The sequence below is a fragment of the Oreochromis aureus genome, linkage group 16 (genome assembly GCF_013358895.1).
Source record: "Oreochromis aureus strain Israel breed Guangdong linkage group 16, ZZ_aureus, whole genome shotgun sequence".
NCBI classification, from domain to species: Eukaryota; Metazoa; Chordata; class Actinopteri; order Cichliformes; family Cichlidae; genus Oreochromis; species Oreochromis aureus.
The window spans coordinates 512,257-530,300 of record NC_052957.1 but is presented as its reverse complement, the minus strand read 5'-3'; the positions used below and the strand labels follow the sequence as shown (position 1 = coordinate 530,300).

General features: G+C 40.8%; 1 protein-coding gene across 1 annotated transcript in view; it reads right to left on the bottom strand.

The window, feature by feature from the left end:
* Positions 1-18,044, bottom strand: part of ttn.1 (titin, tandem duplicate 1) — a 170,841-nt gene that overhangs the window by 105,344 nt on the left and 47,453 nt on the right. Inside the window, 24 exon segments of the mRNA XM_039600316.1 lie at positions 107-385; positions 472-870; positions 1,363-1,413; positions 4,123-4,158; positions 4,660-4,749; positions 5,500-5,592; positions 5,791-5,886; positions 6,101-6,214; positions 7,103-7,349; positions 7,521-7,768; positions 7,950-8,015; positions 8,359-9,096; positions 10,228-10,527; positions 11,256-11,327; positions 11,673-11,741; positions 12,962-13,033; positions 13,587-13,664; positions 14,854-15,063; positions 15,360-15,627; positions 15,778-15,858; positions 16,537-16,720; positions 16,865-17,147; positions 17,242-17,358; positions 17,580-17,867. Of these exon segments, the coding sequence (XP_039456250.1) occupies positions 107-385; positions 472-870; positions 1,363-1,413; positions 4,123-4,158; positions 4,660-4,749; positions 5,500-5,592; positions 5,791-5,886; positions 6,101-6,214; positions 7,103-7,349; positions 7,521-7,768; positions 7,950-8,015; positions 8,359-9,096; positions 10,228-10,527; positions 11,256-11,327; positions 11,673-11,741; positions 12,962-13,033; positions 13,587-13,664; positions 14,854-15,063; positions 15,360-15,627; positions 15,778-15,858; positions 16,537-16,720; positions 16,865-17,147; positions 17,242-17,358; positions 17,580-17,867 (4,479 nt within the window).

Sequence of the window (18,044 nt, the reverse complement as noted above, 5' to 3'; positions counted from 1 at the left end):
TTGGACCAATCCAGCTTGTAGGTTGACTCACCCTGAATGAGGGATGGTACAAAGACTGTATTTATATATCTTGTGTCATTGCTACCATACTCTGCAGACTTCTTACCAATAACTTTGACGTTAGTTGTAGTCTTGACGTCCTCCTGTCCATCTACCTCACAGGTGTAGGCGCCGCCATCTTCATCGGTGGAGTTCTGGATGGTCACAGCATGCTGCATGCCAATTACATTAACGGCCACTTTTCCGGCCTTTGTTTTCAGAACCTGACCATTACGTTTCCAAATGACGTCCCGTTCTTTGTTCAGCTCACAGGTGAGGTACATTGGCTGACCCTTAATGCATGTTGTCTCTGGTTCCAGTTCTTTCACCCATTTCACAGGCAGCTCTGTGGGCAAAAAGTGATTAAAAGTGTTTTCATGAATGTCAAATCATTTTTTTTAAAATTGATGTTGGATTAAAACAATTGTTTACCTTCAACAATTAACTTGGCTGTGCATGTTATTTCCTTGCCCGCATTCTTAGCCACACACGTGTATTCTCCAGTGTCAGATAGCTGCACATCAATAATGTGCAACTTGCGATCTTTGCCATCAGATGTAAACTTGTGCTTGGGGCTCTCACGCAAGTTGCTGTCATCTTTCATCCACGAAGTGATGGCCGTGGAAGGCGAGACCTCGCACTCAAACACCGCAGAGGAGCCGATGGACTCAGCTTCCTGCAGCACAATGTCCTTAAGCTTCTTAATGAACTTCAGTTGGACAGGTTTGAGCTTGAATCCTCCAAATGGTTCCTCTGGAGGTGATGGGCCTTTTCCACCTGGCTTTAGACCCCGGCCCCTGCCTCCATCACCAGGAGATGGAGTTTGTCTCGCTGCAACATCAGACACAAAAACTCCTCTCGTTGATTCAGATGTTGGGGCAAGTGAAGAATTAGACAGCAGCTTACTTTGAAACTGTGAGCTAGCCTACTGTGACTTAAACGTCTTTAAAAAGTAAAAAGATTTTAATGTTAAATAAGCACAAAAAATAACATTCTGCCTAAAACCGATGAAGAATAAACATATTCTTCTGGAGAAGCACCGAACTAAAAGTCCACACAAACAACGAATCCCACAGGACAAAAAAGCTTTAGATTTATGCTTACGACGATACACAGACACAACTGTCAATCAGAAATGAGCTTTGAACTCAAAATTAAAATCGTAACATAAAATATATTTTTGGTTTTGCTTGAAAGTCACACACAAAAAAAACAACTTATGCTTTACAAGTGAGTATGGAGCAAATTAAAGTGCTTCAAACATCATGAAGTGAAAAACCGAAAGGTTTGTGCCGATGAGATCTAATGTTAGTGAGCTCTTACCCCCAAATCCTCGACCTCGGCCTTTCGCTGGCTCTTCTGTTGGTTTTCCATCTGGACAAGAAAGAGTAAGACAAGTTTTAAGCTTCATTGCAAGAGCTCTCTCCTAGTCTCCAACACAAACCAAGATAAAGATGTTAACAAAACTAACAGCCAAGATTCAAGATCGTATCCATATCACAGCTGAACAGCAAATTACACACATGTAAAAAAAAAAATATGTTCAGTGACGAGGATGAAGGTGAGATGGAAACGGAAAAACAAAAAGTTGCAGTGAATAATAAAAACACTGATGAAGATGAGCATCGAATCACTGATGACACAACTGAGGACAGATTTAAGATGATGACCACTTAAAAACATCACAATGGTTGGATAGAAAATGAGCAGACAGACAGACGGACAGACAGACAAGTAAATGAGCTTTAGATGAACAAATATATAATGTGATTAAAAACGTAAAATTGGATGTGATGAGGATTAGATGAATCGTCTGAGATGGGATGAGGTGATTCCAGAGTCATCAGCTGGACGAGTTCACCGGCCTTCACCTCACCTCTCTTGGCGCCGGGCATGCCTGGAGTCTCCAGCGCCCCATCTACCCCTTCACCTTCCCAGTCTTCCGGTGGAACCAGCTCCCAGTCCCAGACCTCCTCATCTTCGTCGGCTACCATTTTTTCACCCTCCTCTTCAAATACCTCCTCCTCTGGCTGGGTTGTCACCCGCTTCATCTCCACAGCTCCAGGAGAGATCTCCTTCACCAGAGGGATCCGCCCTTTAATAGGCCTTTCGGGTTCTGAGGGCGCCTCTGGTGAGGGCTTTTTGGGCACCTTTTTGAGTGTCACAGATTCAGTGGAGTCTTTTGGCGAAACAGTCTTGGGAATCCTTTTGACTTTTTCACCACTTGGCTTCTTCTCGATGGGAATTTGCTCCACTTCATTTGGCTTTATTTTCTCTATCTTGGGTGATGGGGTCTTTTTTAGCTCAACCTTCTTCAGCTGCTCAATAGGTTTGAGGGGCTTTTCCTCTTCAGGCTTATCTTTACTTATCTTGACTTTGGGTGAAGGAGTCTTTTTGATTTCTGGACTTTTCTTCTGGATATCTGTTTGTTTTTGAGGACTCGGTCTCTCTTCTTCTTTCTGACCTGGAGGACTTGGCTTCTCCTTCTCCTGAGGTGTTTCGTTGTCTTTTTTAGGCGTTACAGTCTTTTCAGCTTTCTTAAGTTGTTCCTTCGGCTCTTTAGTTGCTTGACTGGGTACCTTTGTGTCCAAAGGCTTCTTCTTCTCTTCTGATGCTTTTTCTGGCTTTTCTTCGGGCTTGGTGATTTTAGTAAATGGTTTCAACACAACCTGCTCTTTCTCTTTATCTGGTGTAGAAATAATTTTAGGTTTTCCGCGGAGCTTTTCGGCCACTGTAGTTTCTACATCTTTGGGTACTCGATCAACCTTTTTCTTATGTGGGATTTCCTTTTGGTCTTTGTTGATATCTGGAGATGCATTGTCATTCATCAGTGGAGCATCATCATCGGTCTGGTGTTTTATAGCAGCGGCAGGTTGATCTCTTTGTGGCAGCTCACCTCTCATGTAAGGACTACGCTCAGTATCTGTTTTTGCCTCAGCTTCTGTCTTAGGTTTCGGAGGTTCAGCTGGTTCTTGTTTTTGAGGTTTTTGAAATGGTTTCAGTGTAACTACTTCCTGGTCCTTGTCCTTCTTTGGTAATTTTTTGATTTTCTTTTTATTTAAATCTGACTCAGGTTCATCTTCTTTTGGTGCTTTTGGGGCTCTTACCCATCTTGATTTCTCATCTTCTGCCTCCAGTTTTTCAGGTTCCTCTACATAGCTGAGTTCAGATGTCTCCTCAGCTGCTGTGAAAACTCGTTCCTTTCTCTGAACTGTTACTAACTCTTGATCCTCTCTATCACGAAGTTTCTGGACTGTTAATTCTGCATCATAATGCCTTGTCACTTCAACTTTATGAGTTATGACTTCCTTTACAGGCTCCTTTGGTTTAGGTGGCACCTTTTTTAGTTTGATTGCTTGTAATTCAGCATCTTGTTTCCCAAATGTTTCAAATGGTTTTAGTTTCACTGATTCTTTTTGCTCATCTGCTTTTGGCAATTTCGTTATTTTCTTCTTTGAGACGTGCGGCTCCTCCGGTGCCTCGTCTTTCTGAGGTTTTGAGGTTCTTGTCCATTCGCCAGGTTCTGATTTTTGCACAACTGTAAGGCTTTCCATTTCCTCAAAATGGCTTAACTCAATAGTTTCCTCATCTGCAGTAAACACTCGTTCAGTTCTACCAAGTGTGATTATCTCCCGATCGTCTCTGTCATGGAGCCCATGAACTGCTAGCTCTGGATCGTGATGCCTCGTCACTTCTGCCTTATGAGTTACGACTTGTTTCTCTGGTTCTGGAGGTTTCACTGGAACCTTCTTCAGCTTAATGACCTCTGGTTCTGGTTCTGGTTCTTTCTCTTTCGGTATTCTGGTGAACTTACTCTTCAGCTTAGGTGATTCGGGTGTTTTTGCCCCCTGAACAGGAATCTTACCCTTTTGCTTAAGAGACGGCACTGTGGTTTGGGCAGCAAATACACCTTTTATAATATCACCATAATGACACAGAAAATAATAAAATATTTTCTACAGTATAACACAGGATCACACTTACACATGTAGATGAAACTAAAATATCCTAAAAGGCTACAAAAAATTGAAGCAGGTTGTACTTTTTTTTTCTTTAAAATAAAAAGGTTATTAATTTGCATACCTTTTGTTGGTCCAGGTGCTGACACTGGTTCCTTGTCTGCAAAAAATTATATAAAATCATTATAAGTACAAACAATGCAAACAGTGTCAGACAAAAGGCTCAGTCAAAGCCAAAGATGGTTAATTTGTTTGAGGAACAGAGGTTGCAGCATGCAACTGTTTTTGGGGTTGTTTTATTGTTTTCAGCTTTCAGCAGAAACAGAAAAGGTGAGCTTTAAGAAGAAGAAGCAGTAAGTTCATCAGCTGTTTAACACATGTTTTATTTCTGCAAATATGATGCACCCAGATTTTTAAAAATCCTTTAAAAGGTTATTTGGCTTCATTCAGCAAATTGTGTTAATATTAAAGAAGTGAATTGGATTAAAGTGTGGAAGTGGACTGTTGTGTATAGAAACAGACCAACAGATGTACACAGTAAACACATTTTAAAAGAAAAGGTAAGTATTTTTGGTATGAAGATTGAAGCTGTGACAATAAAAAAGCTTCAAAGTAGAAGACAAACATAAGAGAGGAGCATACATGAAAGAACAGATGTTACCTTCAGGCGGCGAGATTTCCTTTGATACAGGAGCTGGTTCAGCCTTTACGGCTGGTGCAGGAGCTTCCTTCTCCAACGATGCAACTTCAGCTACAAGAATGCCAACATGATTAAAACACTGGCAAAGATCTGGTCAACAAGCAACAACCAACTGACAAACAGATGAACGAAACGTATAAAACTACAGAATTCACTGTTGTTAAGACACAAGAGATTTCTCAAAGGCAGGACAAACATGACAGTCAATAAGATTAATGATAAACAGTAGAAACTACCTGCGGGGAGAACCACTCTTTCTGCTGTTGGCTTGGTTGTTGGTGGAAGTACCTTCTTTTCCTCAGGTGGAGACACTTAGTACAAAGTACAAAATATCAACGGTTACGACCAAGAGAGAAGACACAAAAGTACCAACAAATTGGAACAGACAGAGAACAATATAAAGATGTTAAGATGGAAGAAAAGTTTACATGGACAACAAAGATAACAGCAACGTAACTCAAACAGAAATAGAATAAGACAACATGGAAAATTTTTATAATAACAAACAGAGGTATAACAGAAGTACCTGCAGGAGGAGCAACTTTGGCTGCAGGAGCAGCGGGAGCTGAAGGCTTTGGTGCTGGAGCAGATGGTTTCTTTTCCTCTGAAGGAAATAATAATAGAGGATGCCAAAGATCATGACCAAGATTACCATATGGTCAGTAGAGACACCAGAGAGGACTAGCAACTAACAGTCAGCCAGTGAAATTAAAGCAAACATGAGGCAATTGTCACCCACCAAATGAAACCAAACAGAAAGACAACATTTACAACAATAACAAAAGTGAATGAAGAAACTACCTGCAGGAGGAGCAACTTTCTGTTCAGGAGCAGGGGGAGCAGGTGAAGGCTTTGGTGCTGGTGCAGATGGTTTCTTCTCCTCTGGGGAAGATACTTTAGGAATACAAGATGCCAAGGTCACGACCAAGAAAGCCATAAGCTTGGTCAGTGCAAACTTACGCATAATACGTACATTAATTAAAAAAAAAAAATCCAACAACTTAGATGGAAGAATACAAAAAATCAAAGACAAAAAAGGTCAACTCATGAAGAGTCAGCAAAGATGAGGAACATGCAAACTAAACAGTCTACCTGCAGGGGGAGCCACCTTCTGCTCAGGAGCAGGGGGAGCAGGAGGTGAAGGCTTTGGTGCTGGTGCAGATGGTTTCTTCTCCTCTGGGGGAGATACTTTAAGAATACAAGATGCCAAGGTCACAATCAAGAAAACAGTAAACTTGATAAATACAAACTGACACACAGTAAGTACATAAAACAAAAAATAAACATGGAAATCTGAAGATGACTTAGACAGAAGGGACAAACAAATAGAGGTGAAGATTAGAAAAAGTTTGGCCCATTAAGATTCAGCAAAGATGAGGAACATACAAACTGAACAGGCTACCTGCAGGGGGAGCTACTTTCTGTTCAGGAGCAGGGGGAGCCACCTTCTCAGGAGGAGGAGTAGGTGAAGGCTTTGGTACTGGTAGAGATGGTTTCTTCTCCTCAGGAGGAGGCACTTTAGGAATACAAGATGTCAAGGTCACAACCGGGACAACAGCACAGTCAGCCAAGACTAGACACAGATGTTTCAGGCACATTTCTCCAAACATCATAAACAGGCAGAAACAGCGACATAGATAAAGATGTGGAAGAACGCTGAAGGATGAAGATGATAAATGAAAAAAAAAATGCCAGCAGTAAAAGAGGTAAACAGACCAAGGCTGGCTCAAATCACCATTAAAATGATCAGCTTAATATGGACTAAGGTTTTCTTGTTAACCACGATGAGTACAAGACATTAGTGAAAGTAAAGTTTAAGAGAGGATGATCTTATGGCGATCGTGAGCCTGTGTGGCTCAAATACCTGTATCAAGACTCTGTTGGTCAGTCTTCTGTGTTGGCTTCTTTGCTTTCTTGTCACCTGTTCTTGTTGGTGTAGCTTTAGTTGCAGTGTTGTTTGCTTCCTCAGAAACTCTCAAAGATGGAGAGATTTGCTGAACATGAGATGTTTTTATTGGAGCAGGCACAGAAGGAATAGGTTTCTTGACAGGAGTGTCTTCTTCAAGGGACAGATCTTCTATTAGGCCAAAAACCGCCTCAGAGAGTGTAGGGGAGCTGTGTTTGGTTGGCAGAACAGACTTCTTTGCTGGGGAAATTTCTTCCTCTGAACAGTGTCTCTCCTTGGGTGAAGGAATTTGAGCTGTAACAAAACGTGATCCATCCCTACTTTGTTTAATCGATGCATCTTCTGATACAAGACTTAGCTTGTCCAGAGGTAGAATATCTTCATCACATACAGTTATGGAAGTTTTAGGAGTTTTCACAATGTCTTGACTTGAAGATACCACTGTAGGAGAAACTGCTGCAGGGTGAGAAAGAGTGATTTGGGGAACATCTGCTTTACCTTCAACAGACCCATCTTGCTTCAGACAAATTACTTCTGTAAGAGCTCTGGGCTTCTTTGATGTGGTGACCTTTTTAGACTTAAGTTCCTCCATTGCAGAGTCTTCCTGAATTTCTTCATGATGTAATGATTCAGTAACTCTTGTCTGTAAATAGGCAGTAGGAAGGTCAGCCTCTTTGGGCTGCTCTTTCTTCTTGTAAGCCTCTTTTTCTGATGTAACATCAACATCAGGAGAAGAAACCTTTTTCTGCAAAAGATGAGACATTTCAGGTGGAGGTGTGACATCTTGTTCTGCAGGAGAATGGGCAGACCCCTTTAGAGTTGGAGAAGCAGATTTTATTTTCTCAGGTTTGTAAGGTCCAGTCCACTCCAGTTTTTCAGCCTCATAATCTGTTTTTGATTGCTCTATAATCTCTACCTGATGATCTTCTCTGTATGATATAGAAACCACCTTCTTTGTCTTTTCAATTTGTTCCATTATCTCAGTTTTCAAAACGGTTTCTTCTCTTGCAGTTGACTTGTTGACTCCTTCTTCATATGTGTCGGCTTCCTGTTTCCTGTAGCCAGCTTCTGTAAGGGAAACCCTTTCTTCAAGACCGTTTTCTGCAGGACACGCCTTTCTGCCTTCAACCTCAGCTGTTGGCTTCAGCTGAGTCTTCAGAGGAACTGGGATAAATTTCAAGATATTACCCAAGATTGAAGAAATGCACCATGGAGCGGTGGCCAAGAAGAAAACACGACACATACACACAAGAAAAACCACCAAGACACAAAAACAGAAACTTTAGTGTGGTATACATTCAACTATGACCCTTATTTTATAACTACTAGTATTATGAATTTCTACCTCTCTGCTGAGGGATTTCTATGGCCTTTGGCTTGTCTTCTACTTTTCCAGAAGCAACGATCTCATCTGATTATAGAAGCAAACATATCTAGTCATGTTCTAAGGAATTCATTAAAATGCTGATTATCCACGGGGAACCTTTGAAAGTCAAAGCATACCTTTGACTGGTGTACTCGCCTCCAGCTTTGGTTTAGCTAGAGCTGTTGGTATCCCCCTTTGTTTGACTGTTTTGATGACTGATATGAAGTGACAAACAGTGAACATACAGGTCAACACACAAATCATAACAAAACCTTTGAAGACAGCTTACGGCATTTCAACAAGGCCAACTTATTGTGTTAATAGGTCAAGATGAGTTACTAGTAAGTGGTTATAAGACCAACCAAATGGTATTGACAGACATATCTACCTTCAGACTTTTTGGCCTGCAGTTGTTGTTTTGGTGTTTCCAAATGTTGTGGTTCTGCTGACACTTCTAGATCTTTCACTGGCTCTGCTGATCGTTCTATAACCTGTGCTGTTGGAACTTTCTGTGGTTCTACCACAGCCGTTTTTGCTACTTCTGGAACTTTCTTGAGTGTTTCTGGAACTGGTTCTTCAGGAAGCTTCTTTGGTTCCTTGGGAGGCTTTTTAGGTGCTTCAGGAACCTTCTTTGGTGCTTCAGGAAGCTTCTTTGGTTCTTCAGGAAGCTTCTTTGGTTCCTCAGGAAGCTTCTTTGGTTCCTCGGTAGCCTCCTTTGCTGCTTCAGGAGCCTTCTTTGGTTCCTCGGTAGCCTTCTTTGCTGCTTCAGGAGCCTTCTTTGGTTCTTCAGGAAGCTTCTTTGGTTCCTCGGTAGCCTCCTTTGCTGCTTCAGGAGCCTTCTTTGGTTCTTCAGGAAGCTTCTTTGGTTCCTCAGGAAGCTTCTTTGGTTCTTCAGGAAGCTTCTTTGGTTCTTCAGGAAGCTTCTTTGGATCTTCAGGAAGCTTCTTTGGTTCCTCGGTAGCCTTCTTTGCTGCTTCAGGAACCTTTGGTGCTTCAGGAACCTTCTTTGGTTCCTCAGGAGCCTTGATTTTTTCTGGAGCTTCCAGGTCCCTTGGTTCAGTTACTTCCTGCTGAGGTTTATCAGCCAGCAGATATGGTTTTCTTGGAGGTTCGTGTATCCTTGGTTCTAAAGCAACTTAAAAGAAGATTTATTTAATATTGAAGATTTTTTTCTAATACCAAAAATTTGTAGTCACACTCTAACGAGTGCTTAGCATGCTGAAAGATATTCATGTAAGATATTTCAGAAAAGCAAAAGTTATACTAACAAATATAAAAGAAACCGGCACAACACAGCAACCTATCAAGAAACTCTTTGTAGTACCTTTAACTGGGACATCTTCAACTTTTTGTGGAGTAACTTTGGGTGCAGATGGTTGAGGTACAGGTTCTTCTGGTCTTGGTGTTTCTTGCAATTAAGAGAAGATTGTGTATTTTTTTATCCAACAGCTAACAATTAAGATTAATATGGAATCAAAGATAACCTCTTAATGAGTGAAGTCAAAGTAGGAAAGATGATATTAGAGAAAAAGAAGCAACACGACTTTGGTTAACAATGTATACCTTCAGTTGGAAGACGTTCCAATGATGGAAAAGCAAGGACTGCACTTGGTTGAAGTACAGGTTCTTCTGACTTTGGTGGTTTTGGTACTTTAAAGGAAAAAATAGATACAGTGTATATGTTCAGTAACCTACTGGCAACCACGATGGCGTCAACACTCTATCGAGTGCTTAGAGAAAGACACAATCACAGTACATTAAATACACAGCCTAGTCTTGTTTGTTGTACAGAGAGTTAGTGTCACACATGAAAAACATGTCCCTTCATTACCTTTTGTTCTGTTAGCTTCAGTCTTTGTTGAAGTAATCGTTGTAGAGACTGGCTGAACTGTGGCTTCTGCTAGTTTGTCTACAGCTGGCACTTTGGACAACATTGATATGTTTAAAGGTTTACTCTTTTACTTACCATAAAATTATTTTCATGATCAAAATTTGTTAGATTTGTTATTTATACACCAAAGCAATGTATTTTTTAAAGGCTATATTCAAACACTCCGAACACCACGTGTGGTCCACACTGTAGACAGTGTTAATGCTTAAAGATCAAGAGGTTAGCAGCAAAGGACATCCATGACATATATGAACATGTTAAGAAGTGCACACTTAGATCACAGCAACATGAAACAAAACTAGAAGAACTTGGGATGTAATAACTTTCCATTTGAACAGCAGAAAAACAAAGTGTTCATTACATTACCTATTGGTTTTGGGGCCTCTGGTGTTTTCTTAGTGGGGACAGCTTTTGGTTCTTGGAGCTCAGGCTTAATTTGAGCCACTTCAGGCTTAGGTACCACTGGTTTCACGGGTTCCACTTCAGGCTTAGGTACCACTGGTTTCACGGGTTCCACTTCAGGCTTAGATACCACTGGTTTCACGGGTTCCACTTCAGGCTTAGGTACCACTGGTTTCACGGGTTCCACTTTAGGTTCTGAATGAACCAGTTTTGGTGTTGCTGGTTTGGGTCGGTAAGGTTCAGGTTGGCTGAAGAGTACTGGTTCTTCAAGGTTAACAGAGAAATATTACCATCATTTAACACAAGAAACACACAGTTGTAAGAGCTTGGGGCAAAGAGGAGACACATAAAACCTAACAGCAAGAACTCAATGCTATTTACGCATTGTAAGAACAGCAAGACAATACTTCAGACAACAATTAAAGAGACAAAAAAAGCCTAAGAAATATTCATTAAATCTGAAAGATCTTGAGAGCATAATTGTGAATAGTTTGAATTTCATATTCATGCTAAAGTTGGTGAGTTTTGTTACAAAAAGTTGACTAAAGCTGTAAATATAGTGTAAATATTCAATATAATATATCATGAGGTTTCATGAAGTTTGTGTAAAAGTATGCTGCTCTCTGGTAAAGATTTGTAATTTGCATCATTTACATAAACAGTTGAGAACGTGAGCCAATAAAGACCCACAAACACATAAAATAAGACATTTTTAGTGACTCACTGCATCATGAACATTACCTTGTGGAGCTGGATGTTCCTCTCTGTGAGGTGGAGCAGGGGCTTCAGGCTGTAGCTTCTTTGCTTCAGGTACTTTAAAACATTATCATTCATTTCAGTTTCTCACTACATTAAAGTGAACATCAAGGTTTCTTTATTAATATTTCTTTAGGAAAAAATAAAGAATGAAAATAAACAAGAAAAGATGTAACATACCAACAAGACAAACACCACATGAAGAAAAATAAATAAGAACAGACATTTGTAGATACCTTTGACCGGAGGTGGAGGCGGAGCTTCTGGCTCAGAGGGTTTCTCCTCTGGCATCCTGTAAATCTCAGGAACTTGAAAGATCAAGAAAGGTCACATTAAAACTACTTCAGCCAAGCTCTACCATCTACTCTGCCAAATCTACTGCATGGAAAGCTCCAGTGAAGGTTAATAAGAGCATGAAAGCAAGAACAGAATAACCGCAGAGAGATGAGACCAAAACATGACAAAAACAGGTAACATGCAGGATCATAGAAGTAACACCTGAGAAGAAGAACAGCTTCTGTAAGCAGCAGTTGGTGTTTGAAGCATTTAAGTTTAAATGGGCAGACAAACATAACAGTCAGCTGATTGGCAGCACCTCATTATAGTTCAGCTCCAAGCTTTTTGAACAGCCAGAAGAACATTTGCAGTTATACCTTCAGGGATTTCTCCTCTGCCCTCGACCTCAGTCCACTCAACAGTTTCTTCAACAGGTTTTTTCTCTTCTGGTGAGGAAAAAAATGTAAACTTAGAAAAAGAACAACTGACATGTGAAGGCTGCTGCAGGTCCTCGAGTATCCAAAGCTGCTAAAAACGAAACGAAACACAATAACAGGCAAAAGAGGAAGAAGTGTGTGGGAATCACCGATGAACACACTACAGCAGTTCAGACGAAAACACGTCCACAGCACGTTAACAGTCATTATACTTCATAAAGTGATTAAAGCTGATACCTGAGACGGACGAATACTGAACTGAAAGCATCTCTTCTTCATGTGTCAGACTTTGAAACACTACAGCAGACCACGGAAAGATATTCAGCCATTAGACATCAGATCAGTGAACAGTTTCTGTTTGTGCAGACGACGATCAGGTTGTGAAACCTTTAAATATTTCAGATGAAACTCCACAATTCTGAATTTGAAAATACTTTTAATTGATCAATATTCAGACTTTCAAAATTTGAGGTGAGATAATCCAATTTTAAGTTTAGCTTTCATTTCTAATAAAACAAAACAAAACAAAAAAATCTGATTTACTGTTTATTTATTGAAAACCTCATACTTTTTAAATCTGAGCAGCGAAGTCTGAGAGGCAACAAAAACCATAATGAGAATATAATAAATCAGATTTTAAAACAGGAATGTTGACATTTTTGTAATTCAGAAAACGACGTGATTAAAATCATAATTATAGTCAGAAACTTGTAATTCTTTATTACAATAAAATAAAAAGAACTGTACATCTTTAAAGTGGCTGAATTTTAAATCTCATAATATCAGGATTAATTTGAAAAGTGATTCTTAGACACTGACATGGCCTTCGTCTGCACAGCTCAGATAATAAAGCTCAATATTATAACGGGTCGTGTAAAGATGATGTTTAAAATAAACACACAGTTACTCAGGATGAAGGTTAAAGGAGGAGGAGGAAGGTGATGATGATGATGATGGTTATGATGATGATGGTGGAGTTGAGGGTGATGACGATTAAAGAAAACGGTTTAATGCAGAAAATCCGTCTTTCACATTTCGTCACGCAAACTGTAGAAATTACGGCGGTTAGTGCTGATCTTAGAGAGTGATGACTGCTGTACCTTTCACTTCTGTTCTCTCCTCAAAGTGATAAAACTCGGAGGAATCTTGTGGCAGAAAACAATTGTGTAAATGACAGAAACGAGCAGAGTTACTGAAATTGTGATCAGTTTGAACGGTCCCAGACTCACCTCTGCACACGAGCATAGACGCTGCCTCTGACACATGAACGGCTGTGTCGGGGACATCTAAAGCCACAAACACTTTGATTATTATTATTATTATTATTATCATTATTATTATTATTATTATTATTATTATTGTTGTTGTTTTTATGTTCTGACAGTAAAACTTAACACTTGTTCGTATGACTGAAATCACAGTGACGTGTAAGATGATGCAGTGAGTCAGGATAATGTTTGGACTTTTATTGAACTGAAACCCCCACAGTCAAAGTCACAGTACAGTGAAAGCCTTGTTGGCAGTGGTCGGCTGTACTGCGCAAACCAATGCAACGTCAAGGAGTCTTGCAAATAGGATGAGTCGTGATTCTTGTGAAAATGGAAAACTGTCGGTGAAATGACCAGTGGGACCTCGACCTTGTTGTAAAATCGTAAACCTGTGTCTGAGTTTGCAGGTGAAGACGTGTTCAGGTTTACTGTCGTTTATTTGCTGCACTTTTAAGATACTCACCCTGAGGAACCCTCCCTAACTCAATTTCTGTAAAAGGACAAAGTACAGAAGCGTTATTGTAGCTGCTGACATCACGCTGATGACATCACGCTGATGTCAGTAATGTCTAAAAAACGTACAGACCTTTGCCTGACAGGTAAAGCTCGGCTGTGCTTCGAGCTTCTCCCAGTGGCTCCAGGCGAGCAATCACCGAGTACACGCCTGATGGGGGAAATATCATGGAGTTCAGGCCAAACTGTCCCTTAAACACTTGCAGAAGAAATCGCGGTAAAGGCCGGTCACACCAGAGAGCCCAGCTAATCCTCTCTAAACTTCAGCACTGCAATAATGTCCAGGTGAAGTTTAATTTGTTTCACAGAGCTAATCCTGCACAAGAACAAGTTATATATGCTAATCCACCCATCCACAATAACGGCTAACACCCCGCTGGTACACAAATATGGTCATTAGCTAGTTTTGCTATTTGACTCCTCACGGTATCCTGTTCGGTTCATTGAACAAAAAAAATAACTGATTACTGGGTAAAGCTCAAGGTTTAAGAAGCTAAATAAAAGTACATGTGCTGCTCTGAACTCTGACAGTGACTCAGCTGTAATACGATGACGGGTCGATGTTCAGCAGGGTTAATTAGAGGATCCACTAAACGATGCTGGTGTAACCGCAACTTCACTCAGATTTCACATATTTGCATTGAGTCTGTGCAGCTGAGGCAGGATGTTACCAGGTTAGCAGACATGTCTTCTTTTGGTCCTTGATTAGTTTTTCGTGTACCAAAAATAATTTTACAGGGGATCTATTCTCCTCCAAAAAATTCTCAATTATTTCTTACTTTATCATCAGTTTATCTTCTGTCTTCTTAAAAATAACTTCAGGTCTTTTATTTTTTTAAGGCCCCTGTCCCTAAAAGCACACTTTTTCCCAATTGGCCAAATCCAATCATATGATTGTTGGGTTTTTCTCTGTATGTAGGGTCTACTTTACAATACAAAGTGCCTTGAGGTGACTGTTGTTGTGTTTTGTTGCTCTATAAATAAAACTGATAAAATACCAAAACATGCTGGAAACAGTATTTTTTCAAAGAACTTTGTCAGTGTTTACTATGAATCTCTGGAACAGAAAATCAGTAACAGCAGAATACGCCTCCTTCAAGCGCCCAGTAACATCTTTTTAGCTTAAAGATATTCAGCTTCTGTTTGTTGTGTGTTTGTGAGTTGGTAAAAGTCTCAGCTAAAATGGCTAAATGCATTCAATGACATGATTAGAAAACTTGTGCACCATTAAAACTAGATGTTAATCTATAAAATGATGCATACTATCAAATAGCTAAAATTTGGTCTAGTTATTAGAAAAGTGTCTCCAGAGGAAACAGTAACTTGGCTGTGTAACAAACCTTCGTCCTCTGCAGTTACGTTGTGGATTGTCATAAAGTGCCGTCGGCCTTCATTCCTGAAGTTATATTTTGGGCTTTCTTTAAGTTCCCACGAGTCTTTGTACCACGTGACGGTAGCGTTGTCGAAGGACAACTCGCACTCGAAGGTGGCAGAGTGGCGTTCGTTGACCTCGATGCTTCGGATGCTTTTAGTGAACTGAATTTGATCGACTAGAACCAGACAATAAGAGTGAGCCTCCGATTTATGCATTTTAAATGTGAAGATCTGATGTCACAGTTAAGTGTTAAGACTCCTGTTTGGACTAAAATTTGATTCAGTATAAAAGAAACAGAAACAAAGACACAAGTCAAAGGTAGGGAGAACCTTCAGGTTCAAAGAGGTGGGTCTAAGTCCTGCTTACCTGTCTTACGAGCAGCTCCTGATAATAAAATGGAAGAGCTGGACGTGAGGACATGTTACAGACACATAGAGACAGGACATCGGGATCAGACACTCTGACTCTTACCTGTGACCGTCAGTTTGGCGTTGGAGATGTGAGGACCGCACACCACGCGGTAGTTGCCCTGATCTTTGACCTGGCAATTCTTGATTTTCAGATAATGGCGGTCCCCCACACTGCTGATGTTGTACTTTTCGCTGTTGTCCAGTTTCTGGGTGCCTTTGTACCAGGTGAGCGTGATCTCTGGGTAGTTGATCTTAATCTGGCACTCAAAAGTGGCGCTCTGGTTCTCCGTGATGGTTTGGTCAGTGATGTCCTCCATCACAGAGACAGGCTGAGCAAGAAAAACCCGTTTCATCAACGTCTGAAGTTGTGTATTGTCAAATCATTGCTTATAAGGAATCATATTAAGTTTTTCAGTATTATATACTGAAACACGATGTGCTTATTTTTTAATTGCCTCATAATTAGATGGTGCTTTTACCTCCATGCTGACGCGTCCCTCTAGCTGCTCGATGAGTCGGGCCATGTCCTCTTCTTCAACTCGAGCCCCACGCTCGACCTCCTGCAGCAGGACACAGGTGAGTCTGTGAGAGTCGCTTCAGGGGATATTTTCCATGTTTCCATGGTATTCATTTGTGCTTTTTTGTTATTATTATTATTGATTAGTTTAACTTTGTATTATTCTGTTCTAGGCTCTTTGGTCAGCACTTGCTGTTTTAAAGCGCTTTACAGATAAAGTTGGCTTGGTAGCAAACTGTTACTTTCTGCTTTAGGAACAAAATGGAGAGATCATGTTCGCCATGTCCAAATTTCTCTTTGGAAAGGAGAAATATATGTAAAATGCATGTTTTTCTGCCTTATTTGTCTGCATGAACTATGTTCAGCTGCTCTCAACTCAGACTAAGAAGCCCCAAAGTAGGTTTTAGTTTAAATATAGGACCAAATACTCACACTTAGAAGCTGCTGGTAGTGAGTTTTTGCACACTGAAGTTGGTAAATTGTTATCTGCTCCACAGCTAAGCCAAAATGTTGGAGACCCCAGAAGTGTGTTACCAGTCCGGAGACTTGAGGGCCATTTGGCCCTTTATTTGGTGGAATTTAGAGGTAAAGTTTTTGTCTCCATCCTTCCTGCTAACAGATTGTAAAGCTGAACCATGATATTAATTCTGCTGTTTTTTCTCACACAGCTGTACTATGTGGGACGATGTCCGGTCATCTGTGCAGACACTTTCTGTCTTACCGCTCTTCCAGTCTCCATCTCCTTCTCCTTCTTCAGGAACTCCACGGCCTGCAGGATGGCACGGTAGTCATGGATTCCATGTTCCCGCAGGATCCTCTCATAGTCTTTGGGGTCGTGACCTCTAAGCAACTCTACAATGTTGACCTCTTCGTCCTTCTTGGGACTCTTCTGCTTGGAAGGAGTCCTGAAAATATAAAATACATGATCAGATTTTTCTTTGAAGCAGATATCTCCCAGATGTTTGCTTCTTCTGTTTCCTTTAGGCTTTGATAAAAGAGTCATTGCACAGAAAAGAATTTCACACTGCCACCATATCTTAATGCCTTACTTCTTGAGCCTCGTTCTTAAGTCTCCCACTTCTCCCACTTCCTCCTTTTTGGTCACCTCCATATCAGCGCCACTCTCAATTTCTCCATGTTTGTTGGTGGCAACACATCTGTAATGACCAGAATCAGACTTGGTCACTTCTCTGATCTGCAGTTTGGCGTCCTGGCCCTTGTGCTCAATGGAGATTCGACCACCGGGGGTGATCTGTCTCCATTTGCCCTTCATCCACTTCACACTGGGGATTGGGTCACCTCCAATCTTGGCAATAAAGGTTGCAGTACCCTCTGCCAAAATCAAAAATACACAAAGTTAGTTCAAAATGGAAACCTTTAGAGATAATGAATGAAAGCAAAAAGAGCCTTGGCTCCTCATGCTTACTCTCTGTGACAGAAACATTTTGGGGTTCCTCGATGAAGAACAGATTGTCGAGCCTTTTGACCGGGGCGGCTGCAGCCGGGGCAGCAGCCTCAGCGGGTGCGGCCTTAGCACCTTTATCTGAAAGGATTTGAAAGTGAGTTAAATGTTGTGAAACACATAACCAGCAGAAAGAAATACACACACTGCATTTCTCATAAAAACAACTTTAAAAACAAAGTTTTGTAGTAATGTTGGTTTAGCATGACTGCAGTAAATACTTTTTCCACCATGCAGTGGAGAGACAAGATGTGCAAATGTTCATTGTTCATTACACAAAACTGGAACCACAGATTGATTACCTTTTACAGTGACTTTAGACTTGCAGAAGTCAGTGCCATTTGCATTGCTGGCCTTGCACAGATAATCTCCAGCATCCGTCTTTGACACCTGGCTGATCTCCAGATTGGCCGTTCCACTAACAAATGTGATTTTGGTGTTTCCGCTGGACACAAGCTCCCTCCTGTCCTTCATCCACTGGATGGTTATTGGAGTAGAGCCGGTGACACGGCATTGGAGGCTCAGCTTCTCCCCTTCACCCACAGTCACTGGCTCCAGAGGAACATCAAATTTGGGAGCCTGGCCAGTTTCTGAAGAAGTGGTGGAAAAAACAGACGGGATGACTACAAATTCTCACCTTTCAAACAGTGAACTGTTAAATTGAACCTCATCCAAAATCTGTCAGAAAACTTTGGATGGATGCTAGCAAAACAAGTCACTGCATTTCATCCTGAAAACACCGTCATAATTTTACCCAAATATAGTAA